At 49.2% G+C, this 18,806-nt stretch overlaps 1 protein-coding gene across 2 annotated transcripts in view; it reads left to right on the forward strand.

Annotated features, from left to right (window-relative positions):
• The window catches only part of DOCK1 (dedicator of cytokinesis 1), a 528,332-nt gene that overhangs the window by 500,017 nt on the left and 9,509 nt on the right, over nt 1-18,806 (forward strand). For both annotated transcript variants that reach the window (XM_032281990.1, XM_032281991.1), the window contains exons 47-49: nt 530-667; nt 8,509-8,654; nt 14,570-14,768. In XM_032281990.1, the coding sequence (XP_032137881.1) occupies nt 530-667; nt 8,509-8,654; nt 14,570-14,768 (483 nt within the window). The remainder of the gene's footprint in view (nt 1-529; nt 668-8,508; nt 8,655-14,569; nt 14,769-18,806) is intronic.

Consider the following 18,806-nt stretch of genomic DNA (forward strand, 5'->3'; position numbering starts at 1 on the left):
GGCATGGATATTTTGTGACAGCAGTGTCGGCAGAGAAGTGATTATTTTTAGTTTTAAAGAAGAATGAATTTGGTTTTCCCTTCCAAAAAAGGAATATTTTTTAGGACTATAGATCACATATAATTAGGTTTTGGAATAGGGTTCTTGTAAAGGCAATATTCTTAGCTAGAAAATGTTTGCACTCTGCCATGACCCTTTGCTAATAGAATAAGTTAGATCTTAACAAATTCAAGGTACAGCTCTTCCCAAACTCAAGTGAAAAGCACAGATAAGTCTATTCCGGGGAATCAATTGCGTAGCCATGGTGTAGGGTGCACCGAACTGGACGTAATCAGTTCAGAACACAAATGGTTTCCATGTAACCATTTTGGTCTTTGGGGTGCTATGCCTGCTGGTGAATTGAATCAGCTAGTTTGATCTGGAAACAAAAGCAGATCATTTTGCATAGTTCCACTTTCCCCAAGTGTGCCGTTGCTCTTCCTAGACCATCATCCAAAAAATAAGGAATGTCAACCTCTATGTTTTTCAGATTCCATTTTTGGCCGAAGGGATCAGAATTCATGGAGACAAAGTCACAGAGGCACTGAGGCCGTTCCATGAGAGGATGGAGGCTTGTTTCAAACAGCTGAAGGAGAAAGTGGAGAAACAGTACGGCGTCCGAATCATGGTAAGGGGGTCGTGTTGCTGAAGATCGGGTGTCTGGGCATCCCACTGTCTAACTGGCACAGGCTCCCAGAGCAGAGGAACCCACATGTGCACATGGCGCCTGCTTAGGAAGTGGGATGTGAGGGGACCCAATCCCCTTGAGCAGTCTGTCTACCAGCAACCCAGCAACTTCCTTTCAATAAGGGGATTGGAAATGCCAGGGTGAATAAACATTCATGAATTTCCTTGATTGCCAAATGCCCCCTTACCTGCTGTGAACACAGTCCAGCCTTATTGTTACAGAGCAATGGAGAAATCTCACAGCGGCCCAGGTGACTTGGCTGGTTGACACCGCACACCTACGGCCATATAACACACACAAAGGGATCGGCCATCCACAGGGCAACAGCCCCCATGTGGGCCCCGCCCAAGGTTGAAATCGGAGGCTCTTGGCCATCAGGGGAGAAGTGATGAACATCTGGAGTGTGAACTTATTAGCAAAGATTCACCTATTGTAGGAAGAGGTAATTGATCTAAACCAAGGAGGATAAGCCAGATATGGTCAGGGGCGGAGATCAGGAAAACACTGCCTGGGGAAAGGACTCCCTCAACAAAGGCTGAGACGCAGGAGTTTGAATGACAGGCCAGGGGCCAGTGATGCTTTGGGCAGAAGAGAAAACACAGAGTGGAGATGGAAAGGCACCCAACCTCCAAGAACAAGGGATGCCTGGCTGGGGCAGGAGGCTCTACTTGGGACGAAGCGCAGAACAGAGCTTTAGGAATGAGTTTATGGAAGGTTTCTGAGCAGCGGCTGGCATCAGGAGCAGGGTGGAGAGCAGCTTGTGAGTTTTAATGAGGCAAAAGCCTTGCAGTTCAAGTCTTCTAGCCCACTTGAGACCGTCCCCAGGAGCCATGGGGGCAAAGCCAGGCGCCATGAGTCAGAGTGCCACCCTGCTGTGCGTTTCCAAGTGGTGCTCCCATCCTTACTCAGCCTCTGGGAGCTTTGCTGGGCCTACCCTGCCTGCTCGTGGACTCTGAAGACATTAGGCGCAGCAAAGGGTTCCCACTCCCCATTGTTCAGGGATGAAGGGCAATGTGGCAAAGAGAAGCAGGGAGCCCTCTTCTGTCTACTGGAATGCCGTGCCTGCTGACACTGAGGGGCTGTGCACAGGGCTTCAGCTCCCCTGCAAAAGGAAGCGAGCTGTGGGAAGTCACGCTGCTTCTCCCCAATAACACACGGCACTTTTCTCTGCTCCTTGAAGACCAGCTGTCGAGTAGGGTGTGCCATTCTGGTTTTCTCTTGTCCCAGGGCCACCTGTCCACCAGTCCCTGAAGTTCTCAGCTACTCTCCGTTGAACCCTCTTTCTTTCACGCATTGATCTCAATAAGCAAACACTAATTTAGTGCTTCCCATGTGCAAGGGACCTTTCTAAGTGCTGTAGAGATACTCAGTTGCTTAATCCGCCTCACGCTCTATGAAGCAGGCACTGCAGTCACCCCCGTTTTATAGTGAAGGAAACTGACATGGGAAGGTAACTAGGTCACACCCTAGCACATGGCAGACCCATGGTTCAGGCCCCATCCATGTACCTCCAGAGTCTGTGCTTTCAGCCCCTACTCCAGGAGCTAACATTTGGCACCACAGAGCTTCTCTTCCTCTTGCCCACATGGTAGGAAATGCATATGAGACCTGCTGAGAGAAGGTAATTTGGTTTTGATCATACTGCATGCTCTCCCTGTCTTCCCACTCGGCCAGGCATGGCTGAACCTCAGCGCCTCCAAGCCCAGGGCCTGCTGTCCATCATATGAGGGGGTCCCAGGCCCAGCAGGGCTTGAACCCAACAAAGCCAACATAACACAACTGCTGCTCTGAGGTTGAAAACTCAGCAGGTGGGAGTCTGGAGCTGACAGCCTACCAGGAGCTGCTGCAGGTGAACAGGCTTGGAAATCAGGGTGCTCTCCTTCCAAGCTGTGCTGGAGGACACTTTGTGCAAGTCAGAATGCTAGAGTAGTGCTTGGTAGCTTCAGAGCCCGCAACTCCTTACATCCAGAGCTGAGTGGCAAGAAGCATCTCAGAGTGCGTCACAGGGCATCTCTCTCAAAGTTGATGCCAGTGTTAATACTAAGAAACAAATGCTTGTGAAATCTTGTCATTTTCTACTAAGTGAAAAGCTTCCTGTGTTCTCAATCATTTAATGTATATTTCAAAATCACAGAAAGCTGTCTAGCTCACCAGACATCCTGCACATCCCTTCTCTGCCATGTTTCATGATTTCTGGGCATGCTTGCTTTGGGCACAGGTGGAGACAGCACGGGCAGGCAGGTAGGGTGCTGTGTGCTCTGGGGTGCTGTGTCTTTGGCTGGAGTTTATTTCCAGCACATTGTGAGGCAGCACCATCTCCACTGAACTCCCCACTCTTCTCTGTAGCAGCAGCTAGGGCATCCCACTGGGAGACTTAGGGTGTGAGGGGAATCCAGAAACAGAATGAAGGTTGCATTTTCCACCCTGGGATACTTTGTTCCCTGGACCTCGCTTGCAGAGTCCTGCTGCATCCTTTGACCCCAACAGCAGGCTCCACAAGCATCCTTTGAGCAGGCAAGGGGACTAGCAGGTCCTCCTGTCCTTCCCTGAGAAATGTGGCAATAAAAAGTAATCTAGAATGTGCCTTTCCTGTCTTATCTACTTTGGAAACTTACAAGCATCTCACAGCAATTTGAAAAGCAATCTAGTGTCACCTGGTTTGCAAAAAGATGGATTTTAAATTTTTTAAAAAAACGCATAGAAAGGTCATAAACCATTTTGTCAATGTTTCTGAGCCAGCTTAAGCCATAGAAAGAGAAGATGTGGACACCCTCTGACTTCTGAATACCCAGGCCCCTCTGCCACTCCGCCTTGGCTTTCATCTTTCCACTCCTGGGGCTCCGAGGAGCTGCCATTCCCTGGATGACAGCTCAGCAGCTCAGCTTCTCCAGGGCCCTGCGGATGAGCCCGTGAGCACCTGCGGCCTTCAGCATTGGCCCCTGTGCCTTCACTGGCCCACAGTGTGCAGGAGGCATGCGTGTTGGCCTTCAGGCTTGTGAAAAAGAGCTTTAAGTTTCTCACCAACTGTTCATCTACCTCTTCAAGTCTGGTTAGGAGCAGGGAAACCGTTCCTGGTTCTGCACTCTCTCCACTCCCGTCCTCATCACTCCAACCACCATGGAGAGCCATAAGCCCAACATGCCATCATCCCCCTCTCCCTTCCCCAGCTACTGTCGTAACCACCCGCTGGCCGCCCAGACCCAGGAGAGACCCAGGAGTCACCCTTCCTCCTCAAGCTAGTTCTAGCCATGGTACACCGTGGTGGTGCTGGGATTCGCCCACCATCTTTGCCATCACAATTGGCCCCTGACCTGCTCCCCCAGCTCCAGGATTTCTCCTGTCCCGCCCTGCCTCCACAGTTGCCAAGGGGACTCATCCCAGTGGTTCTGTTAACTGGGATCCATGGGACCCTGGAGTTCCTCAGAGGCTGCGGGGAGGGGTGTTGATGGGGAGGTGGATCTGATAGCCCCTCCTCAGCAGGAGCACTTAGCGTCACCTGTTCCATGGAGTCCATGGGGAGGAGAAGCAGTGTGACATGGCCTACAGGAACAGCCAGGGGCCAGGGCTCTGTTTCGGATGCAGAGCTGATCGTGCAGCTGTGTCCTTCAGTCCTGTGGCCTCTGAGGCGTGGCCAAGGTTCCCAGGCCACACTCGCACCCTCCCTGCTGGGCCTGCCCATCTCCTGTCCCCGCCCAGCCCCTTCTCCCCTACCCACCCTCTGCAAGGGACAATATGTCCCCCTCTGTGAGTTTCCAGGCTGTAGCTGGCATTTGCATAGCATTTGGAAAGGGACATTCCAGATCATGATGAAGTGTGCCTGCTTCCCACTCTCTCCACTCCCATCCTGGTACAGCGCCAGTCCCTGTGATTAAGTTCAACCAATGCCCCCATCCCAGCCCATTCCTATCCAACACCGTGGGCAGTAAGCGCCTGTGGCTGGCTCAAGGTGGGATGTTACAGCTCTGCTGGGAGACAGCGACTAAAACTCAGGGTCATTGGGCAGGGCCAGAGGGCCGCTCTTGGTAAGGGAACTGGAATGAGTGTTTGCTCAGGCAGTGAGGACAGCAGCAGCCATCAGGGTCATGAGCCCTGTGGGCATCCCCGGCATCATTTCATTTAATCCTAACGCTGGCCCTCTGGGCAGGGAGGACTACTCCCTTTGTGCTCAGGAGGAAGCTGAGGCTCTGGGTGGCTCCGGGTTTTATGGAGGGTCACACCGTTGGGGCCAGGGCCTCAATTCTAGCCTAGTTCCAGTATCCCCAACTCCTACCCACCAGCCCTGCTTTAACTCACAGTGTCTGGCCCTGGAGTCACACCTGTCAGAACTGGGTGAGACTAATTGAATCAAATGGAAAAAAAAAAAAAAAAAAAAAAAAGGAAAGCCCTGATGCCCTGATGTCTTAATCTCTAACGACTTTGCTCAATCAAGAAGGAATTATAAGGCAGGCTGCCCAGTAGAAGCCACGGTCGTACCCAGGGACAATCACACCCAGGGAGCACCCTGCAAATGTGGGACCCCAAGAGTGGCCCTTGTCCCTTCATGGTGGGAACATCCTCCTGCCACCCCCTTCCATTATTCATCGCAATCCATACTCACACATCTCAACCAAGATGACCAAAACTCAAGGTCACCTTCCAAGAGACACCCCCAGCCCTTGGTGGTGGGAGGTCGGGGACCAGGGACTGCTTTCTGGGCCTTCCAGGAGCTGCCATGAGGTTGTCCTCACTAGTCCTCCACCTCCTGGTCCCTGACTGGCTCCCTCCTGGGCACCACTCATTCAGTGCCCACGTCCTCATGGCTGCTGTAAAGATCATTTTATCACAGAGACATGGAAGCCGACACACTGGACATCTGAACTGGGGCTCCCAATGCTTGGGCCCACCCAAATGTCACACGTCAAGTTTTTTCTACACTGTATGTGTGCGGCTTCTCCACCTGCCCAGTAGACCGTGGAACACACTCACAGGCTGCATCCTCCACGCCATGGAAATCCCCTGAGTATGAGCACGCTGGCTCTCTTCCCTTCTTCCTTCCCCCTGTAGCTAGAAAGGATCGTGTTGAAGTCAAGGCAGAGGCAGTTCCAGGGGAGGGTCAGGAAGGGAGCCACAGTGGGATAGGTGGGTGGGACGGCCTGAGTGGTGGGTTCAGAAACACGATGATGGCCTTAGCTTTCCTACCTCTGAGCTTGTCAGCAAGAAGCGCTGCTATGGAAGAAATGGCAAGCGATGGTGTGGATTTTGAAAGATAGAGAGCACCAGCACATCCCATTCAAAATGTAAGGAGGTTTCAAGTCCTTCCTAGATGCAGTGGCCGAGGTGGGTGGATGGTGCTGGGGGTGGGAGGTGAGGCAGCCAGGGTGGACCTAGAGTAGTGAACAGGATTCTTCCTCAAGATCTTCAGGAATAGTGAGGACACAAAACAGGGCCCCAGGACCCGGCTGAGAGGCTGTACAGGAGAAGCACTCCACAGAGTGAGGCCTTGGCTTGCACTCTGGCTGTGTTTCAGGAAGGCTGAGAAGAGGATATTATGTAGACTTGAGTCTCTAGATTATGTATAGGGTAAGGTTTTCACATTTGGGGATAATCCATAAGCAACCATTTTGTTGGAAATAGATGAAAATAGATGCTCAGTGCCACAAAGAAAAATTGGCACTGAGACAAAGGATCTTTCAGCAACACAATTTTTATTTCCTGGACTGCAGGAAGGGTACTCTCGCTAGCCATCTTGCCACAAGAGTACAATGAATAAAGGAAGACAGATAAATGTATTCCTTACGCATTTGGGGGTCATCCTTACTGCTGTGTCTGATCTCTGTTGGCTGGAGCCAGACCTCACAATCTAAACTAAAACCTGACTGGCTAATAACTTAAACTTTTCTAACAGGTAAAAGCAATGGAGAGCTGAGACATGCCTGTGAGCACGTCCAGCCCAGATATCTTGGTTAAAGTACAAGGACATAGAATGTACTACGTGCCTATAAGCATGGCATGTCTAACAGCTACATAGGATAGGGAGGGCTTAACAAAGTTATTAGCACATTTATTCTTTAACAAGAAAGGAAACCTTAGAAAGGAACTTTTCTACTTCCCACACGTTTTCCTTCTAGTTTCATGTAAAGGCAGAGTAATTATAATGGATGTCTCCATGGAGCTATCCCCTGGCACCATCGTTGGTGCAAGTCCAAGATTGACCAGCTCTTCTCTGCTGGCAAATCCCAGCTGCATTTTGCTCAGAGCCAGTGGTCAGCAAACTGTGGCCCCCAGCCTGGTTGTGTAAATAAAGTTTTATTGGCAGGCGACCATGCTCACTCATTTATGTATTGCATGTGGCTGCTTTTGTGCCGTCATGGCAGAGTGCAATAGTTTCCACAGAAACCATATGGCCTGCAAGCCTAAAATACTTACCTGGTCCTTTGCAGCAGGGGGACCCAGCCCCCAGGCAGTGGACTGGTACCAGCCTGTGGCCTGTTGGGAACTGGACCCCACAGCAGGAGGTGAGAACATTACTGTCTGAGCTCCACCTCCTGTCAGATCAGCAGTGGCATTAGGTTCTAATGAGAGCACGAACACTATTGTGAACTGTGCATGTGAGGGATCTAGGTGGCGTGCTCCTTATGAGAAGCTAATGCCTGATGATCTGAGGTGGAACAGCTTCATCCCGAAACCATCCCCTGCCGGTCTGTGGAAAAACTGTCTTCCATGACACCCTGGTGCCAAAAAGGTTGCAGACCACTGCTTTACAGAAAATGTGTACCATTTACACATCAAATGTTGTTTTATTTGGGATCACATATTTAAGAAAAAAGCCTACTTTTCAGATGAGGAAGTGGCGTTACAGTAACATTACCCGTAATCTACCGCTTCTTGCCTCAGAGGGCTAGAACCACGGTCCACCGGGGTCTTCTGTAGTTGATTGGCTGAATGGGCAGGGGGGTTGCACAGTGGGGAGGTCAGCGCCACACAGGGAGGAAGTGCCCTACAGGAATTTAGTTTCCACATCCTCAGGTTAAAGGAAAGTGCTGTGTGGCAGCTGCAGTCCCAGATGTGCCAACATCTGGCTCAGGGTGCAGGTACACTAGAGTTTTCTAGCTAATTAGATGTTGACACGTGCTATATTTCAAGGACACTTGTTTCAGTAATATGTCAAGAAGATGGAAAAGTCCATCTAGAGATCTTTATTTTTGGTGTTGGGGCACAAGGCATCACTACTTCACTACCTAGCAAGTGGGAGAAGCTTTGGCAACTTCAGCTGTGATTTCATCTGCTCCATTGCATCTGTCACTTGCAGAAACGTACCTTTAATTAAGCAACAGGTGCATCTTTTATCTAGAAGAGGTCAGTCAGTATGGAGTCATGCATTTTGAGGATCTGTATAGGCTGCCAACATGCAGAGACATACAAAAGTCATGTAAAGATCTAAAGAATCTTTAATCACTTTCTAGGTGTTACTCTACATTGCATTTTCTGGTTTGCACATTTCTGCTGTAACTTTGGAATGTGTTGATGCATTGTGGTCTTTGTAAAGAAAACTGCATTAAGTATTAAAAGGCTAAGAAGGTTCTTTCTGATACTTTCACAATATTGGGTAAGGGTTTAAAAGACTCCAAAATAATCATTGTTTTTGTCTTCCACTCAGAACAAGAACATGCACTGTTTATGGAAGTCTGGAGGACGGTGGTCTAGATTCCATGCCGCTAAGACCGCTTTGTCTCAGGAGACTGGCCGTGGCAGGCACAGGCATCAAACAAGTCTCCTTCTCTCTCTCTCTTTCTCACTCTCAGCCCTCAAGTCTGGACGACAGAAGAGGCAGCCGCCCCCGGTCCATGGTGCGGTCCTTCACGATGCCTTCCTCATCCCGGCCTCTGTCCGTGGCCTCTGTCTCTTCCCTCTCATCCGACAGCACTCCTTCCAGGCCAGGCTCCGATGGGTGAGTCAAGCTCACAGCAGGGCTGGGCTGAGCAGCAAGGTCTTTGGGGATCTGGAAGAAGCCACCCAGAGCCCTGAGTTTATTTTCTTACAACTGAGGATTTTGTGTTCATCAAAATTATCTTTGAAACTGAAACCCTCAGAGACGTTGTAACCATAGTGCCCAATATTACTTTGAGGTCTTGTGAGTTTTTGAGAAAAACATGGTCTCTTTGAGTACCACTTTGGGGAAGGTTTTTGTCCAATTTTAGAACCTCCAGTGAGTGTTCAGTCCTCTTCATCATGGCTTAGAACAAGCTTGCCCAACCCATGACCTGCGGGCCACATGCAGCCCAGGATGGCTTTGAATGTGGCCCAACACTAATCCATAAACTCCCATCCAACATTCTGAGATTATTTTTGTGATTTCTTTTTTACATAGCTCATCAGCTATTGTTAGTGTTAATGTACTTTATGTGTGGCCCAAGACAATTCTTCTTGTTGTTCTTTTTTTTTTTGAGATAGAACCTTGCTCTTGTCACCCAGGCTGGAGTACAGTGGCATGATCTTGGCTCACCAGAACCTCTGCCTCCCGGGTTGAAGCGATTCTCCTGCCTCAACCTCCTGAGTAGCTGGGATTACAGGCACGCACCACCATGCCTGGCTAATATTTGTATTTTTCATAGAGACAGGGTTTCGCTGTGTTGGCCAGGCTGGTCTCCAACTCCTGACCATGTGATCCACCCACCTCGGCCTCCCAAAGTGCTAGGATTACAAGCATGAGCCACCGTACCCGACCTAATTCTTCTTCTTCTAATGTGGCTCAGGGAAGCCAAAAGATTGGACACGCCTGGGAAGAAGCAGGGTGCCTTCTCTTCTGGCCAAGCGCTTTGTACTTTTCACCTCCTGTTCACCTCCAGGGTGTCGTGTCTGGGCAGGAGCTGGTGGGTCTGGGCATGACACAACCTCCACTGTCCACCCATGACACCATTCTGCCAAGCCAACTGTCACCGAGTCAGGCTTTCATGATGGACGACTGGGCCACCTTCTTTTTTCTTTTCCTCCCTTCCTCATTTTTTTGGAGAGCAAATTTTGTGTTTATTTTTGTTTCTGGTGAGGTTTATTGCCTTTTAAAGGGAAATTGTGTTTAGGTGAATGCTTCTGAGAATGACCATCTGTCCCTACTTTTTAGGACAACTCGGAAAGCTATAAGGCATATTATCCTTTTTTAAAACAACGTTGTTTTTGAGGCAGACCCTCACTCTGCCACCCAGGCTGGGGTGCAGTGGTGCAATCACAGCTCACTGCAGCCTCCACTTCCCAAGCTCAAGTGATCGTAATGATTTTTAAGTGAACAGTTCAGTGGCATGAGTACGTTCACATTGCTGTGCAGTCATCCCACCATCCACCTCCAGAACTCTTTAAACTTGCCAAACTGAAACTCTGTACTCATTTCACAAGAATTCCCCACTCTACCTCCCCTTACTAATTAAACACTCACTTCCTATTCTCCTCTCCCGCTGCCCCTCATAATGTCCACTTTCTTTTTTTTTTTTTTCTTTTTTCTTTGTTTTTGAGACAGAGTCTCACTCTGTTACCTGGGCTGGAGTGCAGTGGCGCAATCACGGCTCACTGCAACCTCCACCTCCCAAGTTCAAGTGATTCTTCTGCGTCAGCCTCCCGAGTAGCTGGGTCTACAGGCGTATGCCACCACACCCAGCTAACTTTTTGTATTTTTAGCAGAGATGGGGTTTCAGCATGTTAGCCAGGATGGTCTCAGTCTCCTGACCTTGTGATCTGCCCACCTCAGCCTCCCAAAGTGCTGGAATTACAGGCATGAGCCACCGCACCCGGCCACTGTCCACTTACCATCACTGTGATTTTGACTATTTGAAGTACCCATGGGCCACTTTCTTTTCACAAGGCCACTTTGGAGATGCATTTTTGCTCTCAAGTACCCAGTACTTAACATTAATTGAGCACACACTGTGGCTCTTGCATTAGCTCAAAGTATTGCAAAGAGAACCACAGTATTGGTTTTTGGTTTTTTTGTTTTTTTGTATTTTTGAGTGGCAAGCATGTGAAGGTTGTTCTTATACAAAAAGAAAAAAATGTTGCATGCAATTTAAACAACACAGAAGAACCTCTGATTGTTTTACAGCCGATTTGCACAGTTGTGTGTATGTCCAATCCCATTTGGTTTACAATCCATCACCCTAAGACACCTACAGGGATCTGGCCCCTTCAACACACAGACGAAAACTTCCAGAGGGCCCCAAGGGACGGCTCAACTCTGACTGCCCTTTTTTGCCAATGACTGATGTGCCCAATGGATAATTGCAAACTATCCCCACGTTTTTTCTTAACGGTAATTTTTATCAGCGTCTGATATTTATAAGGCCAAGTCCGTATGGAAATTCTCAATTTAAAGGTATTTAAATCATGTGCTTGTCACGTACAGCAAGATTGCTAAAGATATTTAATTCAACTTCTCCCCGAGAAAAATCCCCAAGCTGGTTATGGAAAGGTTTTTATATTTCTAGAAACATAGGGGTTAGGGTGGAAATTGATGGAGAGGTTTTAGATAGAAGAGTGGTGAATTGCACATGTGAGCTTGGGCTGCTGGCTCTTCCCCAGAAGGCATTTGTTTAACCTTTAACTGGAAGGCATCTTTATTACGGTCCAGAGTTGTGTTCATTCTTGGGGTTACCACCCTTTGCTATCTAACTAATGTGGAGAAAATGAGGCTTTGGTCTCAAATGGCACAGATTACGTGTAGAATAAAGTTCATCCTGTAGGCAGTTGCTTCTCATAATGTGAAAATTTAAAGCTCCACCCGCCGTTCTCTGGGTTCTTTGTATACCCGTCAGGATTTCACAGCCTAGCTCTTCTTCCTGAGCTAAAGAGCATCTACTGATCCTTTTCTTGCCTATATTAATTATCTCAAGTTCCGCTAAACTAGAATAAAATCATGAAATGTTTGGTTGTTCCTTATAATAGATAAAACATTTAACACCTAATGGATATGGATATACAGTATATCCAGTGAGAAAAGTCCAGATGTCCCAAAATGCCTTAATGATCTAAGTCAATACTGGTATATTTTATCAATCATTTTTAATTTTTAAGCATTTTATCATAGAAAAATTTCAAAGCTGAGTGCAGTGGCTCATGCCTAAAATATCAGCACATTGAGAGGCTGAGGCAGGTGGATTGCTTGAGCTCTTGAGTTCAAGACAAGCCTGGACAACGTGACAAAACCCCATCTCTACAAAAAATATGAAAATTAGCTGGATGTGGTGCTGCATGCCTGTAGTGTCAACTACTTGGAAGGCTGAGGTGGGAGGATCACCTGAGCCTGGGGAGGCTGAGGCTGTCGTGAGCCATGATGGCACCACCGCACTCCAGCCTGGGCAACACAGTGAGACTGTCTCAGAAAAAAAGAAAAAATTCAGCCGCATCAGCCAGTCTTGACAATTATCAGCTTTTAGCTAGCCTTTTTTTTCAATCTATAGCAATCACATTTTCCAGCAAATCTTAAATATCATACCGTTTTATCTATAGATATTTCAATACAAATTTCTAAAAGGTGTGAGCTCTTTTTCAAAACCAGAACTAGGTTGTATTATATAAACTTTGTAGTAATATAGTTTATTTCACACCAAAAATATTGACGGGAATGCCATATTATAATAATATATTAGTGTTGATTTCCCATTATCATGAATGTCTTTTTGTTTGGTTTGTTTGAGGCAAAATCCAAATAAGGTTCCCACCTTGCACCTTGCACTTGGTTGATATTCTCTAAGTCTCTTTTAATCCCCTTTCTTCCCTTGTAATTTAATTCTGGGCAAGCCTGGGTCGTGTATCCTATCATGGCCCCACCATCAGGACTTTGCTGATAGTGTGCCCCATCGCACTGTTTAATTCGTGTCTCAATTCTCCATACTCCCTACATACTGGCAGTTGAATCTAGTGATTTGATCAGATTCAGATTTGGCTGAGGGATAAGATGACTTCATAGATACTTGTATGTTCTTCCACTCAGAGGTACACCATATCCTTTTCTCTCTCTTTTGGAGATGTTAACAGCTATTGATAGTCAGTGCTTAGATTCAGTACCATTACTGTTGATATAGTACACGTACCTTCGCAGCAGATCCTACAGCATAGCCACACTAGATGGGAGAAGCAAAAAGTAGGCGGTGGCTCTTGCTCTGGGCAGTCTGCGTCTTCAGCAGGTGTAAGCGCAGTTTTGTGAATGATCCTTCCCTTCCTGGTTTATCTTACTCCCCACTGTGGGACATGCAACGTGGAAGTTAGCACTGAGCAAATCAGTGGGGAGCAAGATCGCTGCAATGGCTGTCTTTTTTTTTGGGGGGGGGGTACAGGATCTGGCTCCATCACCCAGGCCGGAGTGCAGTGGCACAATCTCAGCTCACTGCAATCTCCGCTTCCCAGGCTCAAGCCATCATGCCACCTCAGCCTCCTGAGTAGCTGGAACTACAGGTGTGCACCACCATGCCCAGCTAATTTTTGTGTGTTTTGTAGAGACAGGGCCTTGCTACATTGGCCAGGCTGGCCTCGAACTCCTGAGCTCAAGTGATCCACCCACCTAGGCCTCCCCAAGTGCTGGGATTACAGGCCTGAGTCACTGTGCCCAGCCCCGCGATGGCCTTCTTCATGAGAACAGTGGTTTTCTTCCAAGTGTCCCATTCAGAAATAAATGTAAGAAAAACCAGAGCTAGGATGAAAATACGGCTGGCTGGGGACATTTTCTTCTCTTGAAACCATGCTCCCCTTAAGGAAGGCAATTTCTTCTCCAGGCAGTTCAGGCAGTCAGGTTTAGAAGTTGCTGTGAGGGCTCAGAGCTCCAAAGAGCAGGCTGTATTTTGCAAATGTTAAGATCCTAGTAACAGCACTGCCTTCTCATATAACTTTGTGAGTTACGCTGTAAGGTTTTTCAGGTGTGCCCATGCCTTCATTCATTCAGCTATCTCTCCTGACTCCTACTCACAGCAGGAGTTGCTAGGGATGAAACTCCAGTCTTAAAATTGGATCCATTTCTTCTGCCTCCTGATAGGACTTCCTAGGACCAGAAACAAGATGGACATGCCAATCTTGTGTTGGAGTGACAAATCGCAATCGTGTGTGGATGTGTGCGCACACTTTTGGTACATGCCTTAGAAACTAGCCCAAGATTCATTTACTCCATGGTGTAGCCACAAATGTGTTTTTACAGCAACTGTGGGGTAGGCAGAAGGGTGGTGGTGTCTTTATATCCTTTTATAAATGAGGCAGAGGTTACAAGGACATCAAGAGTCCTTGTGCAGGTGTGCAGGTGGCAGAGCTAGCATGCAGGTCTTCTGTCTCCAACTCAGTTGCTGGCTGGAAACCTCAAGGCATCTCCCAGCACCTGTGAGTCCCAGCACTGGTGAGCTGGGCCCGGCTTGCTTCTGACCGAGCCATACAAAGTGCTTCCGCCTGGAAACAACCATGTATCGTAATCACAGAGACTTGGTCAGAATTAAGCTAGCAGACATTTCTTTGCATTGGCATCTATCTTTCCCCATTAAAAAATAGACAGCATATTTGTATATAAATCTCTAAAAGATGTGGGTTCCCCTTTTGAATTATACCCTAAATACCATCCTTCCATCGTAAATGAACAGTTCCTTAATATCATCATCAAACATCTGGCCAGACTTCACATTTGCCCTATCATGCTAAGAGTTCTCTATCTTTTTCCAGTTTGTGTTGGGATTGAAACACAGTCCTTGCATCTGGTGACTATGTATCTGAAGTCGCCCTCAGCCTCCCTTTTAAATCATTGCTCTCCCTGTGACCATCTTGGATGGATTGTGAGTGACTTGACAGATGTCTGCAGGGTGGAAAGCAATTGCTCTCCTACTAAGACGTCATTGACCTTTCCTTTAGGTTTGCTCTGGAGCCTCTGCTGCCAAAGAAAATGCACTCCAGGTCCCAGGACAAGCTGGACAAGGATGACCTGGAGAAGGAGAAGAAGGACAAGAAGAAGGAAAAAAGGAACAGCAAACATCAAGAGATCTTTGAGAAAGAATTTAAACCCACCGACATTTCCCTGCAGCAGTCTGAGGCTGTGATCCTTTCAGAAACGGTAAATTGACAGAGTACCTTCCCTCACTCTGCGACAGTCCTCAGGGACCTACCTTTGCCCCACCTGTAGCCAACATGGCTGCCCGCGGGCTTTCATTGAACTTGTTGTAAAATTGCAACTCAAAAACCTGGCATCCTCCTCCCCTAGCCTCAGATGACCCCAGGCAGTAGGACAGCAAGAGCCACAGAGAGGCCCGGAGGAGGCTGGGCTTAGCATTCGTCCCCCTTCCTGGGCCTGGGCCTGGGGCGGGGCCAGCAGGGCCCACACGTGTCTAGGCTCCGCTGAGCTGTTGGACTTGTTTCCCACCCATGTCCTGATATCCCGGAAGATGAGCAGGAGGACTTCTGTTGTCAGGAAACAGTCCTCCGTGTCAGCTAATGGCTCCCCCTCGCCCCTTGCTGACTGGAACTCAAGCGAGTTATGGCCCAAGTGTTAAAATCAGATCAGCTAGAATCCAAAGACCTCTTCGCCCTGGGCCCCAGCAGCTGGACCTGGTCTTGGGGTATCCTGCTCTGTCTCATCTGCTCCATGTTTCAGTCTCCTGGCCGTCTTTCAGAAGCACTTATGGGGTCCTCATGTGGTATGCGCTGCTGAGCTGACCTTAAACACGGGTCCCAGTGAGTCTCTCATTCCACAGTCATGGGCATGTGAGGGCCGTGAAACCTGAGGAGCTGGTTCTCATCCTGGGGCTGGGCCTGAGGGCTGATCCTCCCAGAAGTGCCCCCCACTGGGAGTCTGTGTTAGTCTGCTTTATGTTACTATGAAGCAGTAACTGAGCCAGCATCATTTGTAAAGAAAAGAGGTTGATTTGGCCCATGGTTCTGTAGGCTGTGGGAGCATGGCGCTGGCATCTGCCTGGCTTCTGGTGAGGCTTCAGGAAGCCTTCATTCTTGGCTGAAGGCAGGGGAATGTAGTGTGTCACATGGTGAGAAAGAGAGCATGGGCTGGGGGATGGGGGTTTTCAGGCTCTTTTAAATAACTCCATCTCCCATGAACTGATAGAATGAGAACCCAACCATCACCCCCATTACTGCAAGGACATCACCAAGCCCTTGGTGAGAGACCTGCTCCCATGACCCAGACACCTCCCACTGGCCACACCCCCAGCATTTCAACGTGAGATTTGGAGGGGACAGATAATCCGAGCTGAATCAGAGTCTGAGTGCAAAAATGAGGCACAGCCCACTTCCAGGAAGAACTTGATTCAGAAAGTGCTGTCTGTAGCTGGAAACATAAAGAAAGGGTTCTCATGGGCTGTCAGCGTCAAAGGCTAAGTCAGGATTAGAGCTGCCATCTCTGGAAATGAGTGGGTGTTTGCTTGTCTCAGCCCTGGGCAGTCGGCGGGCTGTGATTAGAGGGTTAGACTTACTGCACTGCTTGTTTATAGCTTAAAAAACAGAAGGTACGTTTTGTCTAGACTTCATGCCACTTAGAAAGCAGTCACATGCTACCTGCCTATCTAGAGGTGGAAGGCAGATGCCCCAGTCATGACTTGATGTCCAGCAGGCCAGTGCTCGTCTGCAGCCTCTGGGTAGGTGCTGTGGCTGCAGCTGGGCTGGAGGATTCCTATGAGGGTGGCTGAGGATGTCAGGCCCATGGGGGCACTGACTGGAGGCTGGCCTGAAGCACCCAGACACTCAGCCTCCAGCAGATCGAGGGGTTCCTGGCCACACAGCATGCTCTGTCTGCTATTCTAGGAAGTTGGGGTGCCCAGCACCCCAGGGGCTGGCTGAAGTCTCCTTCTCTCAAGCCCCAGGTAGACTTCACAAGTCTCAAAACGTCACAACTGGGTAGGGGAATTAACAGAAGCATTTTTGAATATGATTTAGTGCCAGACACTGTGCAAGTCTTTCAAGCATTTTAATTTAGGCTCCGTTTTAAGATGCTAAATTGGAGGGCCTCGGAGAAGTTGTGCCAAGTGGCAGAATTGATCACAGCTGACTTGTGTAAAAAGAAGTCCAAGGACACATGCGCACACGTGACAGGCACAGAGCCAACACAGTGCATTTTCTGTCCCTGCCCCTAGGGGCCCAAGCGTCCTTCTAGGATCCTTGCAAACAGTGGGGCTAGCGGGAGCACCACAAGGGCCGCCTCCCCACGGTTGGCCCTAGTACACTCAGCAAATCACCAGGGTCGGAGCACAGAACCCTGGCGTTGCTTCTCAGCATCCGGCCCAGCATCAGCAGAAGCCTTCCAGCACCAGGAAGCAAGGAATGTGGACCTCCCGCTAGGGACAGACTTACTATTCTTGGTCCAGCCCAGCAACTCTCTGCCTACGCAGAGGCCACCTCCTCCAGGGGACAGGTGTCGGCAAAGTCTCTGAGGACAGTCAGACACCTAAAGTTTCCTAGGAGGCGGCTACATGCCTGTGACCAGCCATGCACAGCAGGGGAGGTGGGGAGGAGGTTCACTGGAGCAGAAGCAGCAACCCATTACCTGGGGACACCAGCCACACCCCTACCCCCCTGCAGCATCCTCCTTGCCCTTCCCCCATACTGGCCTCCCCTGCACCCCAGCTTCTGCAAAGGCTTTCCCTCGTCACCCCTGGGGCTGGGTTCAGTTTCCTACTTGATTTGCATCATCATCAATTTTCTGACCTTTAGCTGAGCCTCTCCAGCCAGAGCCTCCAGGCTGCAATTTGCATCTTGATGCTCTCTGAATCAGAATGTGCCTGCCCTGGGTTGCAGAGAAGCCAGAGAAGCACCTTAGCAGACCCGAAATCTCTCCTGCCAGTGCTTCCGCCCTCAGCAGGCCCAGCACGTCACCGGCCTTTCCTGACTTCCCCTGGCAGTTCTGCTGCCTGGAACAAGGCCATTTCTGCAGAGGAGGTGCAGCTCCTGGGTGCTGGGCTCCCCCATCAGCACAGGATAGTTCTGGAAATAGACCTGTTGGCCTGGCTCTGTCACTCATTTATCAGAGGACCTGAACCTTCCTCCCAAGCCTGGTTCCCATTTCCTCCTTCCAGCCTCAGTAACCTCCAGACTGGCCCCGGCTCGGCTGATTCCTTCCAGGGCAGACATTGCAGCCTACCTGCTCTGCTGCTCACCCGAACCAGCACAGCCCATCCACTAGGCCCCCAGACACAGCCGCAGCACCAAGCCTGGAGCTGCCCACTCACCTGCCTGCCCTTCCTGTGGGGAGAATCTCGACCCCTCCTTTTTAGCTGGGTTAATACGTTTTCTAATTACTCTGGCCTCAGAGTGTTTTGTAGCTGCTCCCGTTCCCCAAAGCCTAATGATCTGAGACCAACCTGTAAGAAATATATAGGCTGGGCGCAGTGGCTCAAGCCTGTAATCCCAGCACTTTGGGAGGCCGAGGCGGGTGGATCACGAGGTCAAGAGATAGAGACCATCCTGGTCAACATGGTGAAACCCCGTCTCTACTAAAAATAGAAAACATTAGCTGGGCATGGTGGTGCATGCCTGTAATCTCAGCTACTCAGGAGGCTGAGGCAGGAGAATTGCCTGAACCCAGGAGGCGGAGGTTGCGATGAGCCGAGATCGCGCCATTGCACTCCAGCCTGGGTAACAAGAGTGAAACCCCCTCTCAAAAAAAAAAAAAAAAAAAGAAATATATAAATACAACTTACTGATGGAACAAACAGGGAAAGGGCTTAGGTGGAGAAAGTCAAGTGCCTCCAAAAGCCAGAGATGGGCAGGAAAAAATGCATTGAAAGGGAGAAAAGAATCCCTGCCAGTCATGACCTAGGATGTGAGAAGAAGCAAAGGAAAGGAATAGCAAAAACCCTTCAGCCAGTTCCTAGACTTTCACATACATGCCAAGGAAGACCAAAGCATGAGCACACCTGGAGAATTTCGCCATCGAACGGGCCATTTATTCTGTTCTTGACCACGTGGAGGCTGCCCTGTGTTCTCGCTGGGCAGCTGCGCATCTGTGTGGCTTGGAACAATACTCAGCCACTCTGCATCCAGATGCTGGCCAGCCCGGGCTGTGTGAGGACAGCAGTGTGAGCCCTTCATGTGTGGGAGGTCTGCTGTAACCACAGGCTGGGCAACTCCAACCCAGAAATTCATTCCC

This window comes from Sapajus apella, unplaced genomic scaffold, assembly GCF_009761245.1.
Source record: "Sapajus apella isolate SASKATOON/1434 unplaced genomic scaffold, GSC_monkey_1.0 scaffold13, whole genome shotgun sequence".
In the NCBI taxonomy this organism is placed as follows: Eukaryota; Metazoa; Chordata; class Mammalia; order Primates; family Cebidae; genus Sapajus; species Sapajus apella.